Source organism: Grammomys surdaster, unplaced genomic scaffold, assembly GCF_004785775.1.
Source record: "Grammomys surdaster isolate TR1022 unplaced genomic scaffold, NIH_TR_1.0 131, whole genome shotgun sequence".
Classification (NCBI taxonomy): Eukaryota; Metazoa; Chordata; class Mammalia; order Rodentia; family Muridae; genus Grammomys; species Grammomys surdaster.
In genome coordinates this window covers 3,682,174-3,697,433 of record NW_021604589.1, presented here as the reverse complement: position 1 = coordinate 3,697,433, position 15,260 = coordinate 3,682,174, and the positions used below count along the sequence as shown (strand labels likewise).

The following is a 15,260-nucleotide window of genomic DNA, read 5'->3' as shown; positions in this document are numbered from 1 at the left end:
CTCTCTCTCTCTCTCTCTCTCTCTCTCTCTCTCTCTCTCTCTCTCTCCACCTCACTGTTGCTGCTAATGGCTGTAACATTAGACACCAAATGACAAGGGTCAAGTGATTTCTTATTTTTCTAATGTACAGGCTAGTAATAGTTTGTCTTCAGAAGTGCTTGAATGTATAATTAAACACTAGACATGAAATGACTTTGAAATTTATTTAAATTGGCTTGTTGGAGCTCTTTTTTCCTAGTGTTCAGTTTATCCCTTTCCTTACTCCATACCTTCACAACATTTTTATTCAGAAAATATGAAAGCATTTGAAAGTTTTTGCTGCAGATATATCCATTCCTCTCCAAGTGGAATCCAGTCCAGATTTGGACTTAATTAACATGAGCCAACCATATGTGTATGCACATTTTCTGAAAGGACCACATACAGATGGGAAGAGTTATTATATTTTTGTCTTTCCTAGTTGGTATTGCTCAATGCAGATGGGTATTTCCTATGATGCCTTTTTAATGTTTGGTAAACATGGACCTTCCTACTGAGTGAGATTTTAAACAGGAAAAAAAATAGAAAAGCAGATGATCTAGACAGTGTTGCCATTAGTTTCCTCCATATTCCGAGTTCAGAAGGAAGGAACAAAACACTAGGCTTGCTTATTTGGAATCAACCGGGAGAAGAATGTAATCTTAGGACCAACCTGTAGATTTGAACCAGTCTAAGACAATAGTGAAAACATGATATGCCTCTGCTGCCCAGACACACTATTCTAAGGCCTAGGTTGTTGTTTTAACTACATCTAATTGAACACCTCCTTTCAGCATCAAAGTCTGCCCTTGGAAATGTGGGTAGCAGACCTAGGAATCCATCAGCTGGCTTACACAAAGATGACTATTAGTACTTGAAGCCTAGCTTTGCATTTTAATAACCATGCGAACCTATAATTAAATGTTTATTGGTTAATTTATGTGTCATTGCCAAGAGTTGATAGGATTTGAGCAGGGTCAAGTTGAGATTATTCTAAAACTCTTTTAACTCCTAGCAATTTGTTCAATGTTTATGTGAAGAGCCTTGCCAAATAGAGTCAAATCTGTACTTGTTGATGAGTCAGGAGATCATTAGACCAGATGAAGCATTGAGTGTGTCCTAAGGGTAGGTCCATAACTCTATTCAATTTAGAGGTTTTGTTTAAGTCACCAAAAAAGATTGTTTGGGTCAGGGAAAATAAGGCTCCATAAATGAATAATTGGATAAAACTTTTTAATGTTGAAGAATACTGGGTATGATATAAATGCCTTTAATTGAAGCACTTGGAGGAAGAGGCAGGCAGATCTCTTGTGAGTTTGAGGCCAGTCAGGACTACACAGTAATACCCTGCCTCAAAAAAATTGGATAATAAATTCTCAGTTATTAAATATTCCCATGCCAAAGTGTGATCCCATTGAAAAAATATATTTTTATTTTCATTCTTTATATACATTACATCCTGACCAAAGTTTCTCCTGCCCCTCTGTATCTCCCAGTCACCCCTCTCCCCTAGACTCACTCCTCTTTTTCCCTTCAAAAACAAACAAATGAGCAGGCCTCCAGGGGATATCAACTACACAGGGTATAACAACTTATAATAAGACTAGGTAGAAACCCTCACGTCAAAGCTGGATGAAGTGACTCAGTAGGAAGAAAATGATCCCAAAGATAGGAAAGAAACAGAGATACCCCTACTCTCATTATTAGGCATCCCACAAGTTGGATAGCCAAGCTATACAACTGTAACTTATGTGCAGAGGATCTAGCTCAGACCTATACTGGGTCCTTGGTTGTGGCTTCAGTCTCTGTGAGCCCCTATGAACCCTGCTTAGTTGACTCTGTGGATCATGTTCTCATGGTATCCTAAAACCCTCTGGCTCTTAGAATCCTTTCTCCCTTTTTCTTTGGGGTTCTCGGGCTTCAAGTAGTGTTTGTGATTCTCTCCATCTGTTCCTATTGGTTACTGAACTATGCTTCTCTGATGGCAATTTGACTAAGCACCAATCTATGCGTATAGAAAAATATCATTAGGAATCATTTTATTTACATTTTTGGTCAGTCTTATTTTGTTCCATTCTTTGGGTCTCTGAGACATTTACATAGTGTTAGGTATGGGGTCCTTCTCATGGTATGGTTGGCCACTCCCACATGTTCTGGGCCATCATTATCCCAGCACATTTTACAGGCAGGACATATTGTAGGTCTAAGGTTTTGTGGTTGGGTTGGTATCCAAACCCCACTGCTGGGAGCTTTGCCTTATTATATAGAAGATGGCTGGTTTGGGCTCTGTATCTGTTACTAGGAAACTTCACTAGGGTCATTCTTTTAGATTCCAGGGAATTTCAACTGCACTAGGTTTCTACATTGTCCATAAATGTCCCCCAGTTCCATCTCTCCCAGTACTTATCTCCTGACATCCAACTTGATGTTTCCATCCCACTTGTCTCTAGTCAATCCAGGAAAATCTATTCTATTCTCCCTTCCCAGTGAGATCCATGAGTCCCTCTGAGCCTTCTTTATTACTTAGCCTCTTTGGTACTGTGAATTGTAGCATGGTTATCCTTTACTTTATAGTTAATGTCCACTTATATATGAGTATACACCATGCCTGTCCTTTGGGGTCTGGGTTACCTCATCCAGTATGATCTGTTTTAGTTCTATTCATTTGCTTATAAATTTCATGATGTCATTGTTTTTCATAATTAGGTAATACTCTATTTTGTAAATTTACCACATTTTCTTTACTTATTGTTTGGTTGAGGGGTATCTAGGTTGTTTCCCATTTCTCGCTATTAGGAATAAAGCTGTTATGAACATACCAAGAAAATGTCTCATTTCAAGTGTTTGACATAAGGTGCTCCACAAATATTGCCAAACTATTGTTATATTCACTTACAGCCTAGATGAAGTCTTACACCAGCTCCACTTCCAAGCTGCTCAGTTACCTTACATATATCCCAGTCTTCTTAAGCACTCACCACATTGTTGGTTGACAGTAAACTAGTCTTAGCTTTGTTGCCCAGACATGCTATCTAGGATGACCTGGCTTATCTCTTTCTTGTCTCATTGTCCTAATCACATAGCAGCCTACCTGGAGTTGTGGGACCTAACCTGGTGTGAAAAAGAAAATGATATTTACCAAAGACAAAGTTAATGTTCCTGGAAAGTTGCAGATTTCATTTGCAAGTTCTCTCTTATTTACCTTGTGAGACCATTGTTTTTTAAGTTTATTATTTGGCATGAAATCATTCCTTGGGATGTGTGAAGTAGTGTTTCATGAAGTAGCCTATGTGATGCCATCAGTCCTACCTGGACTTCTCATTCAAAGTACCCAAGAATGTGAATTCTCATAAAAGTCTTGAAGATGATGCTCATATCCACCGAAGAATAAAACTTAAAAGGCTGAAGATAACCAAGTTAGCAGAATGTTTTAATCCACCAATTCCCTCTCACTTTTCACTCCCTTTCTCAATGTATGAGTCTTAATAATGATGTACTTTAAGTGGGATTATTTTATTTTACTTTATTTTATTTTATGTGTGTGAATGGTTTGTCTGCATGCATTTTGAGTTGTAAGCTGACATGAAGATGCAGGGAATCAAAGCCTGATTCGCTGGAAGAAAAATTATTCTTAACCTCTAAGCTATCTCCCCAGCTCCTAATGATACACTTTTGACTTCTAGCTTGCCCCCAGGATACTTCCACTTTTAGGGTCTAGATGCCTTAGGATGACAATCTTGTTTAACTTTCATTGTACCCTGTCAAATAATTCCAATACCAGACTGTCACATGTTTCAGAAATTTCAAGATACTGAGAGGAACAATTTAGCATATCTAAAACTTCCAATAAGGCAATCCTTATGTTTTTTAAAAAAATGAATTATATTCTAGAATGTGGTGCAATAATGTTACCTTAGTGTTTCTATTGCTATGATAAAACATCATGATCAAAAGGAACTTGGAGAGAAAAAGAGTTTACATGGTTTATAGTTTGTAGCCCATCCTCCAGAGAACCTTGAGATAGGAATTGATGCAGAGGCCATGAGGGAATTCTGCTTTCTGACTTACTCTTTGTGGCTTGTTCTGCCTCCACCATAGTAACCTAAGCCTTTTTATCTCAATCATCAATGAAGAAAATATCTGACAGACTTACCTACAGGCCAATCCTATGGAGGTGGTTTTTTTTTTTTTTTAAATTGAGAGTCTTCTATCTCAGATGACCCTAGTTTGGGTCAAGTTGACATTAAAAACTAAGAAGTACAGAGTGGGAGGTGTAGTAACTATATGACCTGTATGCCCCATTTGCTAGGACATCTCAAATTTTTGAAAATGCTATTGCTTGCGCATTTGTTCAGAGAGCAGAGAAACTCTCATGTAATCACTCCTGCCTTTGTGTCAGATCTAACAATCCCACAGGGACACAGAATTTTATTAGCAGCACAGATGACTGAACATGCTGACAAAAATTCTCCACAAACATGAAACTATCCCTGAATCTAGTCTCAGATGAGAGCTCACTTGGTGACATTTTATTTTTGTCTTTTGCTTATGTACATTTCTTTTAAGACAGGTTTTACATTTGGAACACAATGAGCACCAATAGTCAAACAGAGGGTTAGCAGCTGTACACTTTGTTAAATCATGTTGTTGGACAAGCAAATGGGAAGGGACTGTAAAATCTAATTGGTCCTGCATGAATTTCAGAGTCCCAAATTTATGATGTCTGGCGTACATGCATCTGCAGGCCTAAAATAGGTTTCTTCTTTATCAATCCCCATTTCCTTTGGCATATATACTAAACAGAATAAAATGCCAGAAACCTAAAATTGCAGTTTGATGACTTTTTAGATTTATATCTACCTTAGTGATAAACTTTCTGATCCAGATTAGTAACACTCACATCACCCAAGAACAAGGTGATTTCTTTGCCAACCAGAACCTCCCAAATAACTATCACCTCATTTTTACGGAAAAGATTAAATGTGATTTAAATAATTAAAAAAAAAACCCTGGGTATTATTTTGTACCAAGATTCAGAAAATTCCCTAAAGAAGTTTGTTGGAAAAAAAACCCTAAATAACAAAACGTAATTGGTAGATTTAACAGAGTTAAGTACTTTATTTATAAGTCAAGTAGTCTTCCAAATCTTTCTGAAACTTAAATTACACATTAGCAGATACTACTTATAACATGCCAAATTCATTCTCTCTTCCATAACCTGAAATACTAAGACCATTGTACCTAAAGCCAATGATCTGAGAACTGCCTGCATTCTTTTTATATTTCTTAATAAACTCATTTCCTAAAGCATTATCATTGATTTCCCTACTGTCAATATATACACACATACATACATATTCAGGGAAGAACCCAGTCCTTTTTGTAAGAAAAAGGAACAAAATTCCCAGGGGCCATAGATCTTTAGTGAGAGTAAAAAGACTGAACAACGTTTGTACTTCTAAGGTAAAGAATAAAGCAAAGCCCAGAATACATCTCCCCACCTTCTCTGTATTTTACTTTTCCCAGGTAGAGTTGGCTGGAATTCAGGAAAGTTATGGGTGAAGAGGTCAGTTTTGCCTCCAACGGGTGCATAGAGACAAAGACTGTTCAATCCACAAAATATATCCATGATGATGAATAGCAGAGTTGAGTTGTCACAATAGCAACTGTGTAGTCTTGAAGCTACACCTACTTCCATTATTATTATATTTTAATTTATCGAAGGTAAAGCTTTCAACATTATAATGATCTTTCCAGATTTTGTGGTGTTGACTGACTTTAATTATCTACACCATCTGGTTATTATTGTATGCCAAACATTTTAGTTTTTTCTTTTCAAGTTGAATATATATGTGTATATATATGTATATATACATATATATACTCAAATTGAATAAGATATAGAGTAATTAAATGAAGCTAACTAATTTATTTATCACCTCAGATGCTTATTTTGTGGTGAGAACATTTGGAATTTACTCTCAGCAATTTTGAAATGTATAAAACATTATTTATTAAATTCACAATATTGTACAATAAGTCTTACATAAACTACTTCTTTCTGCCTACTTAAGACTTGTACTTTTTTATAGCAATTGTTACAAGAAAAACATCAGAGAATCTATTTTTGTATTTCAAATATTGTCCTTTTGAAAATAGAAAAGAAAATCAAATTAATTTTAAAACTATGGGTTTATTTTGAATTACCACTAATCCATGTTTTTTTTTACACTTTTTTATTGGATATTTTATTTACATTTCAGATGTTATCCCCTTACCCCATTTCTCCCCCCTACCCTGCCCAGGAACCCCCTTTCCCATCCCCCTCGACCTGCTTCTATGAGGATGTGCCCCCATCTAACTTCCACTTCCACCTCCCCACCCTCGAATTCCCCCACACTCAGTGTACAGCCTTCACAGGACCAAGGACTTCCTCTCCCACATATGCCCGACAAGGCCATCCTCCCCTACATATACAGCTGGAGCCATGGGTCCCTCCCTAAGTGCTCCCAGGCTGGTGGTTTAGACTCTGGGAGCTCTGGTTGGTTGGTATTGTTGGTCTCCTCATGGGGCCGAAAATCCATGTTTTAAAATCAGCTCTTTATTTGTTATTCACTAGCTAGAGATTTTGTTTTTGCTTTTCTTTTATTAAATTTTATTTATTTGTTTGTTTGTTTATCGTTCTGTTCATTTACATCTCCAATGATATCCCACTTTCCTGTTAACCCTACACCAACTCCCCATCCCACATCTGTCCTCCCCTCTCTTGTTTGCCTGTATGAGGGTGCTCTCCCACCCACCCACACTCTCCTGCCCTACCACTTCAGCATCCCCCTACCCTGTGGCACCAAACCTTCCTGAGACCAAGGGCCTCCCCTCCCATTGCTTTCAGGCAAGGTCATCCACTGCTACATATGTATCTGGAGCCATGGATCCCTCCAGGTACACTCCTTGGTTGGTGGTCTACACTCTCGAAAAACTGGGTCATCAGGCCAGCGTATGTTGTTCTTCCAATGGGATTGCAATCTCCTCTGTTCCTCTAGTCCTTCTGCTAGCTACCCCACTGGGGTCCCTGAGCTCAGTCTGATGGTTAGCTTCAAGCATTCACATCTACATGGGAGTTGGTGGCCAGACCTCCCAAGGAACCACCATATCAGATTCCTGTCAGCAAGCACCTCTTGACCATGGCAACAGTATTGGGTTTGGTGTCTGCAGATATAATGGATCCCCAGTTGGGGCAGTTCCAGGTTGGCCCTTCCTTCAGTCTCTGTTCCATGTTTTTGTCTTTGTTCTTCCTTTGGACAGGAATATTTCTGGGTTAAAAACTTTGAGACGGGTGAGTGGTCCCATCCAGGACCCAACAGGGATGACTTTAGCTAAAACGCACAGAGAAGGATAAGATAAAACCTGTTGAGACCACCTCCAGTAGATAGGCATGGCTCCTTGTCGAGTTTTTGCTTTTCTTTATTGTCCTTCCTTTGAAGAGTTCATGATAGTAATACTAAGAAAACTGCATTTTTTCAAAACAAGACTTTACACATGGGAAAATCTGTAGATAGCTATATATTTGTATTTACAAATTAACTCCAAAATTGATAAATATTCTTTTTATCTCTACAGATTATAAGCCAGATGTTTACAACTCAAAGCCACCTTTCCTTTGCAATTACAGTGTTTAGATTTTAGGGATGCCTTTCAGAAGACAGCCTATTCATTCAGTAATGAGGTGCAACACTGGATTTGATGGGCTTATAATAAGAAAACACTGAATAAAATGAAATTTTCTAATTTTACCTTTCAGCTATTACTTTGAAAAGGCATGTTTTCATTTCCTGAAGATGAGTAAGCTGATAATGGATTTTATAAATATTTTAAAGCTGCCTATACTTTTCAACATAAGATACTACAGAATAAATAAGAAAAGCAAACTAAACAAAAAAACCTACAAATATTTCCAATAGCTAGAAATATTTCCTTTTAACATCGGATGCATTAGTTTACAAGACTGAATATATTTTCCCAGAATTGCTTTGTGACATATTTGTCCCCTCGCTGCTGTATTTTAATGCATTTGACAACCGTCAACATGGACTCCCTATTCTCATTTCAAATCTCAAATCTTTCCTTTCTTTAAAGTGTGTGCTGCAGTTTGTTTGTGCTTGAATAGACTACAAAATGAACCATAGGTAATAAAGAGAAGCAAATTAGGAGGGGAGTTGAGGAGGAGCATAATGGGAAGGGAGGCAGGGGTAATAATGTGACAGCCACACGAATTTTTGGATATGAAAGATAATTAAGATACAAAACTTGGAGCCGTTTGCTTCTAGAATTAGAGTCAAATAGGACTAAACATCATATATCCTACTTCCTAACTTCATCAGTGTTTAGCAAGTTTTAACATCTTGATCTGGGCACAATGCAGTTATAGGCAGAATCAAGAAGGGAACCCTGCTCTGCTGATTATAAATTCTAATTGGTTTCCTTGAATCTTTAAAGTACAAGGCATTTCAGAGCAAGAGGTATGCACCATTCACCTGAGAAATCAAAAAGATGAGGAGACAGTAGCTCAATGGATATCCTGATTTAAGGCCCAGCTAGAGTTGACTGGAACTCAGGAAAGTTCCATGGGGGAAGAGATCAGAGTTGTCTTCAAGGGGTGCAGAGAGACAAAGACTGTACAACCTGCTATCTTGAAGTTGTTCACTCAAGGATTACTTGTTCTATAACTGTGGAAATACTATAATGAATGCAGCACTAAGTTGCTAATTCATCCATGTGGACTGGTAAATTAAAAGTCTGTGATGCCAAGTATCTGCCCATTTGATGGAAGAAGAACCATTATTTATTCTCCCCTTCCTTCCCCCCCGCCTCCCTCCCTCCCTCCCTCCCTGTCTCTCGCCCTCTCTCTCTCTCTCTCTCTCTCTCTCTCTCTCTCTCTGTGTGTGTGTGTGTGTGTGTGTGTGTGTAATGCAACTCTAAAACATACCAAACTTTAGGTCTTTTTGTTCATCATTATGGTTGAGAGTCCATTGTTTGTATTATAACATTTTTACTTAAGATTAGCATCATTGTTAGAGGGAGTCAGAATCTGGAAGATAAATACTCAGAATCTGGAGGTTGGAAAATAGAGAACAATGGCTTATAATGAAATGTTAAAACATGTAAAGCTACCAATGAATATTCTTCATTAAAATAAAGTGTTGCCCTGGGAGCTTAGATTTCAATATTTGAATCAATAAATTCGCTAGTGCTAAGTGGACATTTTGTCTCTCAAGGATTACAATGCACAGATTTTAAAGTAGGTTTCACATTCTTTTTTGTTAAGACTCACCTTGACTTTATCCTGTCCAATGGACCTGAAGAACTTTCCAATGGATGTCCAGACCTGTACAATGCAGCTGGAGAGTTGTAAGTCATCACTATTAATTTACCACTTGCTTGTTTTAACCACTGTCTTGCCTCTTAGTGTGTCAATAAGGAATAAGTACTAGCAAAGGCCATTCTCAACCAATTGACCAGCGTCGAAGGTCTTACTAGAGGATCGCTATTTAATAGGAAAAGTTCATTATCAATACAGAAAGAGAATCTTTCAGTTCAAAATGTTAAATAATTTCCTTCCTCAAAAAAGAAAGAAAAAAACACCCAATTCTGATTTAGCAAGATTTTCTATGAAATAAATTTTTCCTTGCATAGTTATGGTTATTAGCCACCTTATGTTTATAAAGAATTACTATTATATACTGAAAATATACAGAAAACTGTATTTCTTTCTGCTGTATACTCATCAAGACCAATGTATCCAAAGGGATACTGGAAGGAAGAGATGATTGCTTTGAGAACAAAAAATAAAGCCTTTAGACATAGGTGGATTCAAAAGGGAGAGGCACAAGGACTCAAACCCAGCAGGAGTGTGATTGCCTAAAGTGCTCAAGGCTCTCAATTTGATCCTCAGCAATACATGAATAAAAGGTTGAAGAGCATAAGTTGACAAGGAAGAAGAGTTGGCATCTTTCTTAGATAAGCAATGTATACACTAGGACATGATGAAAGAAATAGGGAAATGTCATCTATTTTGTCCCCTTTATTCTCTGACTCTGCTGCCACTGAAATTTTTGACATCTGCCATAAGTTTACTCATGCCTTCAAGGTAATGGGATTTTCCATGAAGAAACATGAAATTTCCTCTGGCTTGTTCTTGTCAATTTCTCTGTTTACAGAATCCGAAAAATAATACTGAGTGCTACCGACTTACAGACATTTTAGGAGATTTAATGAGGCAAGGGGGAAGAAAATATTTTAACTTCTTGGTTTAGAAAAATAGTAAGTGGAAAAAGACTCATTGAATACCGTTTTTAAAAGAAATAGTTGACAAACTTCTTTCTGATAACTTAAAGTCACTACATGTGTCCCTTGAAACATCTAACAAAAATAAAGAAAATAGCAAATCACCTTTTGTTTTCAGATGTTGTCAGAGATAAAATGAGAATTTTTTATTTATATGTTATATGTATTTATTCATTCCATGCTGTCTCATCTCTTGAGAAGAAGATTGAGAAAAATTTTTTATACATGAGTGTCTCCTCCTACTACTCTATAGCTCCCTAGCCTCCACCCAATCATTGCATTTTCTCTGTAAAGCAGGACCCAGATCTATCAGTGGAGACTCTTCTAAAGCATGAAAGCTTTAAATTGTAGATTTGTTTTGTCCCTTTATATATTTTTTGGAGGTAGTTAGGATATGTTCGTACAGATTGGCAGTGGAAGAGATTGGTTATCCATTGCTTTTGTGGACACTCAATATTTGAGCCGGATCCACATTCCAGTTAGATGCCTTCTACAGTTTCATTTTTGCCTTTAATGTGTTCCAAAGAATCTAGACACCAAGTAAATTTGCTGTTGATTTCTAGGTAGGGTTGATGTGGTAAGCAAGAATAAGAATTTATAAACTTAATAAATATGCTACAGTTATTAGCCAACTCAGTCTTCACAGAATATCATTTGTCCTTATCAGTCTGACATCCATAGTTCAAATATCAAACAAAACAAACCACAAAAACAAGGAGGTCAGAGAAATAATGAGTGAAAATAAGACTAGCTGTCTATTTCTGGGATGGAGACATATGCAGGCAAATTGACAAATAATGATCCAGTTGGGCAGACTCTGAGAGATAAAGAGAGAACTTTGGTTTACTAAACCATTAACTACCATACTTTCTATGATTTCTATGATTCTAGTAATGTAACAATAGGACCTTACAAAGTAAAGAGCCTGTTTTTCTTTGTGTGAATAATGAGTGGGGGCAATTTAGCAATGCATTAGAATATATAACTGTTCTTGTGGGGTTCGTTTTTGTTTTTGAGATATGGTCTCATGTAACCTTGTATGACTATGTGGTCAAGGATGATCAGGAACTGCTGCTAATCTTCCATCCTTCACTTCTCAAGTTCTGGGTCTACAGGCATGTGTCACCACTTGTTATTTTATGTGGTGCTGGGGGTTGAAAGTAGGACCTTGTCCATTTTTGGCAAGCTCTGCATCAACTGTGTTGCAACCCCCAGCTCCTGTATCATTGTTCTCGGTATACATATCATACAAGGTCCTCTTAAATGACTTGCCCATAGCCCTTCACACTTGCTAAAACAACTGAGAATTTACTCTCAGTAATTAACAAAAGTCTGCTTCAAAGAAAGCTAACACTCCAGAAGAGGCCAAATGTGCAATGGTAATACTTGCAGGCAGACGTATAATGAATTGATTCTCATTAAACATTTCAAAAGAAGTGGTTTCATTTGAAATACTAAGACGGCACCATGAATTGGATTGTCTTATTGAACTGCCACAAACATAGCTCTTTCAAGTGAAGAAAATCTTCAAAGGATTTTTGTGCTTGTTTACTTGTTTGTTCTTCAGAGAGAGTTAGTGAATAAAGAGACTAGAGATAAAAGATTCTATAGATTCCTTTCTCTCATTATACACACAAAAAAGATTAATCAGAAATACCTTGCTGTGTTCAGTTTCTCTGCATCTGATGACACGTAGTTGTGATGACTACAGCATGTCGTATTAAGGCTACACCTGAAATGATTCCCCTGCTTGCCCACCTCTGTTATTACATTTTGAAGTTTCTCAGAAAAGATACATTGTTTGTTACTACTTCTTTCCTCCAGTTGGGTACACCATGAATGACCTGATATTTGAGTGGCTAAGTGATGGTCCAGTACAAGTTGCTGAAGGACTGACCCTGCCCCAGTTTATTTTGAAAGAAGAGAAGGAGCTCGGCTATTGCACAAAGCATTACAACACTGGTAAGATTTGCATTCACTTGCTAAACCCAAGAGCTCTCCATTTGTCTATGAGAAAAGCTATCCTATTATCTTAATAGTTGCTCATTTATGAAGCAAATCAAACTTAAGAGAACCTTCAACATGTAGGGTTCCTATACCCTGTGGAATAGGCTTCTGAGTGCAGCAAATCATCTCCCTCAAACACAGAATTAGGAATCTTTTGCTCTTCTCTTACTGAGAGCCTGCTGTCGAATGAGTCTAAGGAAAGGTGGAGAAGACCTCATTAGTTGTGCAGAAAACATAAAACCTTGGCTTCCTTCTACTCTTCACATTGCATCATATCAATTTGCACTCCTGGCCTTAGTGGAAGAAAGTGATAATGACACAGGTCTGTGGAAAACCAGAAATAGAGATGTGCTCTGAGGTCCTGGAAAGCAGTACCAGTCTCAGTGAGCATCATCTGGAGAGAATTCAGCTGGCTCTAAATTCAGGCGCTATCTTTAGAATGGAAAGGCATATGAAATGGGCAAGGTTGAAGTAGTGGCAACAGGTGGGCATCTGTTGTTGCCTGGAAGATTATACCTGACCAGGAAAGCCGTTATCTTTTATTCCAAATATCTTTTGATAACGTGAAGTGTGATGGTAGGAAGACAGTCATCACAAATTGTCTTGGGTTTCTTGTTAGTAGAACATTCCACAGCAGCATCACTGGCTTCCTATGATGTAACTAAAATCTGATTCCAAGGTATCCAAGACTTCAACTCAATCTTCTATCTTTGTAGGGGATAATCCTAATGACTTTTCAGGGTCTAACTCAAAGTCAATAAAGGAGAGAAGAATGCAGAAAGAGGAAAGAATATCTACTTAATAATAATGTTGAAAGTTGTTGTACATTCCTATGTACTCTTTTAGTTATAGATGGAGCAACACTACAGATTCTAAGAAGGAATGCTCTAAGGTTCTTCAAGCAATTCCCAAAAGGCTAGAAAGTTTCCCCAAAGAACAGAGTGTACATATACTCTCTAAATGTACCCCTTGGTTGTACCATTGAAAATCCAAAGATATACAACTATTCAAACACTCAGGATATTCTCCTTGCTTCTTAGAAGTTACTGAGTGGTTAGGGAGATAGTTTAATCAGTAAAGTGCTTGTCATGCAAGCATGTAGACTTGAGTTCAGTCCCCAGGGTGCAGGGAATGGTGACATGTGCTTATAGCTTAAACAGTGGGAAGATAGACACAGATAGCCAGCCAAGAGACTGCCTCATAACTCAAGGATGAAGGCGTTTGAAAAATGACACTTGAGGCTGACATCTGGCTTTCATATTCATGAGCACACATATGAACCTTAACACAAGCATGCTCTCAGTCTCCCTATGTCTCTCTCTGTCTCTCCTCTCTCTCTCTCTCTCTCTCTCTCTCTCTCTCTCTCTCTCTCTGTCTCTGTCTCTCTCTCGATTACAATTGTTTCATATTACTTGATATGCTATATGTTACATAGTATATAGTGTATATATTAATGGTTGCGTATGATGTTGTATATAACACATGATGTTGCATATAACACAAACATTCTTGAAAATTTTTGTCAATCTTAAAAATGCTAGAGTTCTATCTAGAAAATTCTGTGACAGATCCAATTATATGATTTCAGTATGAAGGCTCTTTAGCCCTCTCATGCTTACACGATCATTTCCATTCTAGAAGAATTCAATAAGTAGGAATTGATTGAGTAGGTTGAGCATTTGTCTACCATCTTTCCAATCTGCTTGTGATGTTCCTTACATTTCAAAATAAAATAGAAGAGTAGAATTGGAAAAAATGAGTTCAAATAATATGTCAAATGATCCTTTTCTGCTTCCAGGCAAGTTTACCTGCATTGAGGTCAAGTTTCACCTGGAACGCCAGATGGGCTATTATTTGATCCAGATGTACATCCCCAGCCTGTTGATAGTCATTTTGTCCTGGGTCTCCTTTTGGATAAACATGGATGCAGCCCCTGCCAGGGTTGCCCTTGGCATCACAACAGTTCTGACAATGACTACCCAGAGTTCAGGTTCCAGGGCATCTCTGCCAAAGGTAAGAAATAACCTCACTCAGCAACAAGTGACCTGAGAGGCTCTCCAAAGTTCTTCTGGAAAACAAAATTCTGTGAGAATAGAAATTTTGCTTTTCCACTATGCTGTTGGAAAGATGAATCCATTAAGAAAATAAAATGCTGAGTTTGAGAGTATCGAAGCTCTGATAATAGATCCTCAAAGTCAGGTCTATTTTTATGTAAGAACGGGCTTCTGCTGGAGTAAATTCTGCTTAGATAATGAAAAATGTCCTTCTTATGAAACGCCCCAGCTCCCTAGAATTGTGTGTATGTGTTTTCTCATTTTTGAAGACTACATTGCTCTATTGGCTTTGGTTTACTGAGAGTGTGAATTCTACTTAGTATTCAGCATATTCAGTTTCCTGGTGATTGAATGGCCTCTCCAAAAATTTCAGTTCCATAAGATAATTGGGATGTAATCCCTTATCATTTTTTTTTTTGGTTTGAGCTTATGTTTGGTTGTGTTGCATTTAATGTGATGAGAAGTATTAGAGTATGTTCCATGTTAAAGTTGGTGTTTGCAACATAAGATCACAATGTAGTTGAGGCTTGTGGTTATAACATAGGTGGAATAAATACCAGAAAAATAATTGTGCAACTTAATTAAGTATCATACTTCTGAAGATAAATTCGAGGTTTTTATATTCAAATGGAAGCAGGTGACCTATCTCTGACATCCTTTGAAACATTTTGTGGAATAACAAATAGAATAAATGTACTTGTGTCATATGCTTACTAAAATACAGATGTCAAAAATACTCATGGCTTTTTCAACTACATAATCACAGTTCCAATTTAGTTAATAGAAATTCTAATTTACTCGATACCCTCATGCCAAACTGGTTCATTTGCTTCTTTC

General features: G+C 37.5%; 1 protein-coding gene across 2 annotated transcripts in view; it reads left to right on the top strand.

Annotated features, from left to right (window-relative positions):
* The window catches only part of Glra2 (glycine receptor alpha 2), a 184,203-nt gene that overhangs the window by 59,360 nt on the left and 109,583 nt on the right, over positions 1-15,260 (top strand). For both annotated transcript variants that reach the window (XM_028762102.1, XM_028762110.1), the window contains exons 5-7: positions 9,344-9,426; positions 12,187-12,324; positions 14,168-14,382. In XM_028762102.1, the coding sequence (XP_028617935.1) occupies positions 9,344-9,426; positions 12,187-12,324; positions 14,168-14,382 (436 nt within the window). The remainder of the gene's footprint in view (positions 1-9,343; positions 9,427-12,186; positions 12,325-14,167; positions 14,383-15,260) is intronic.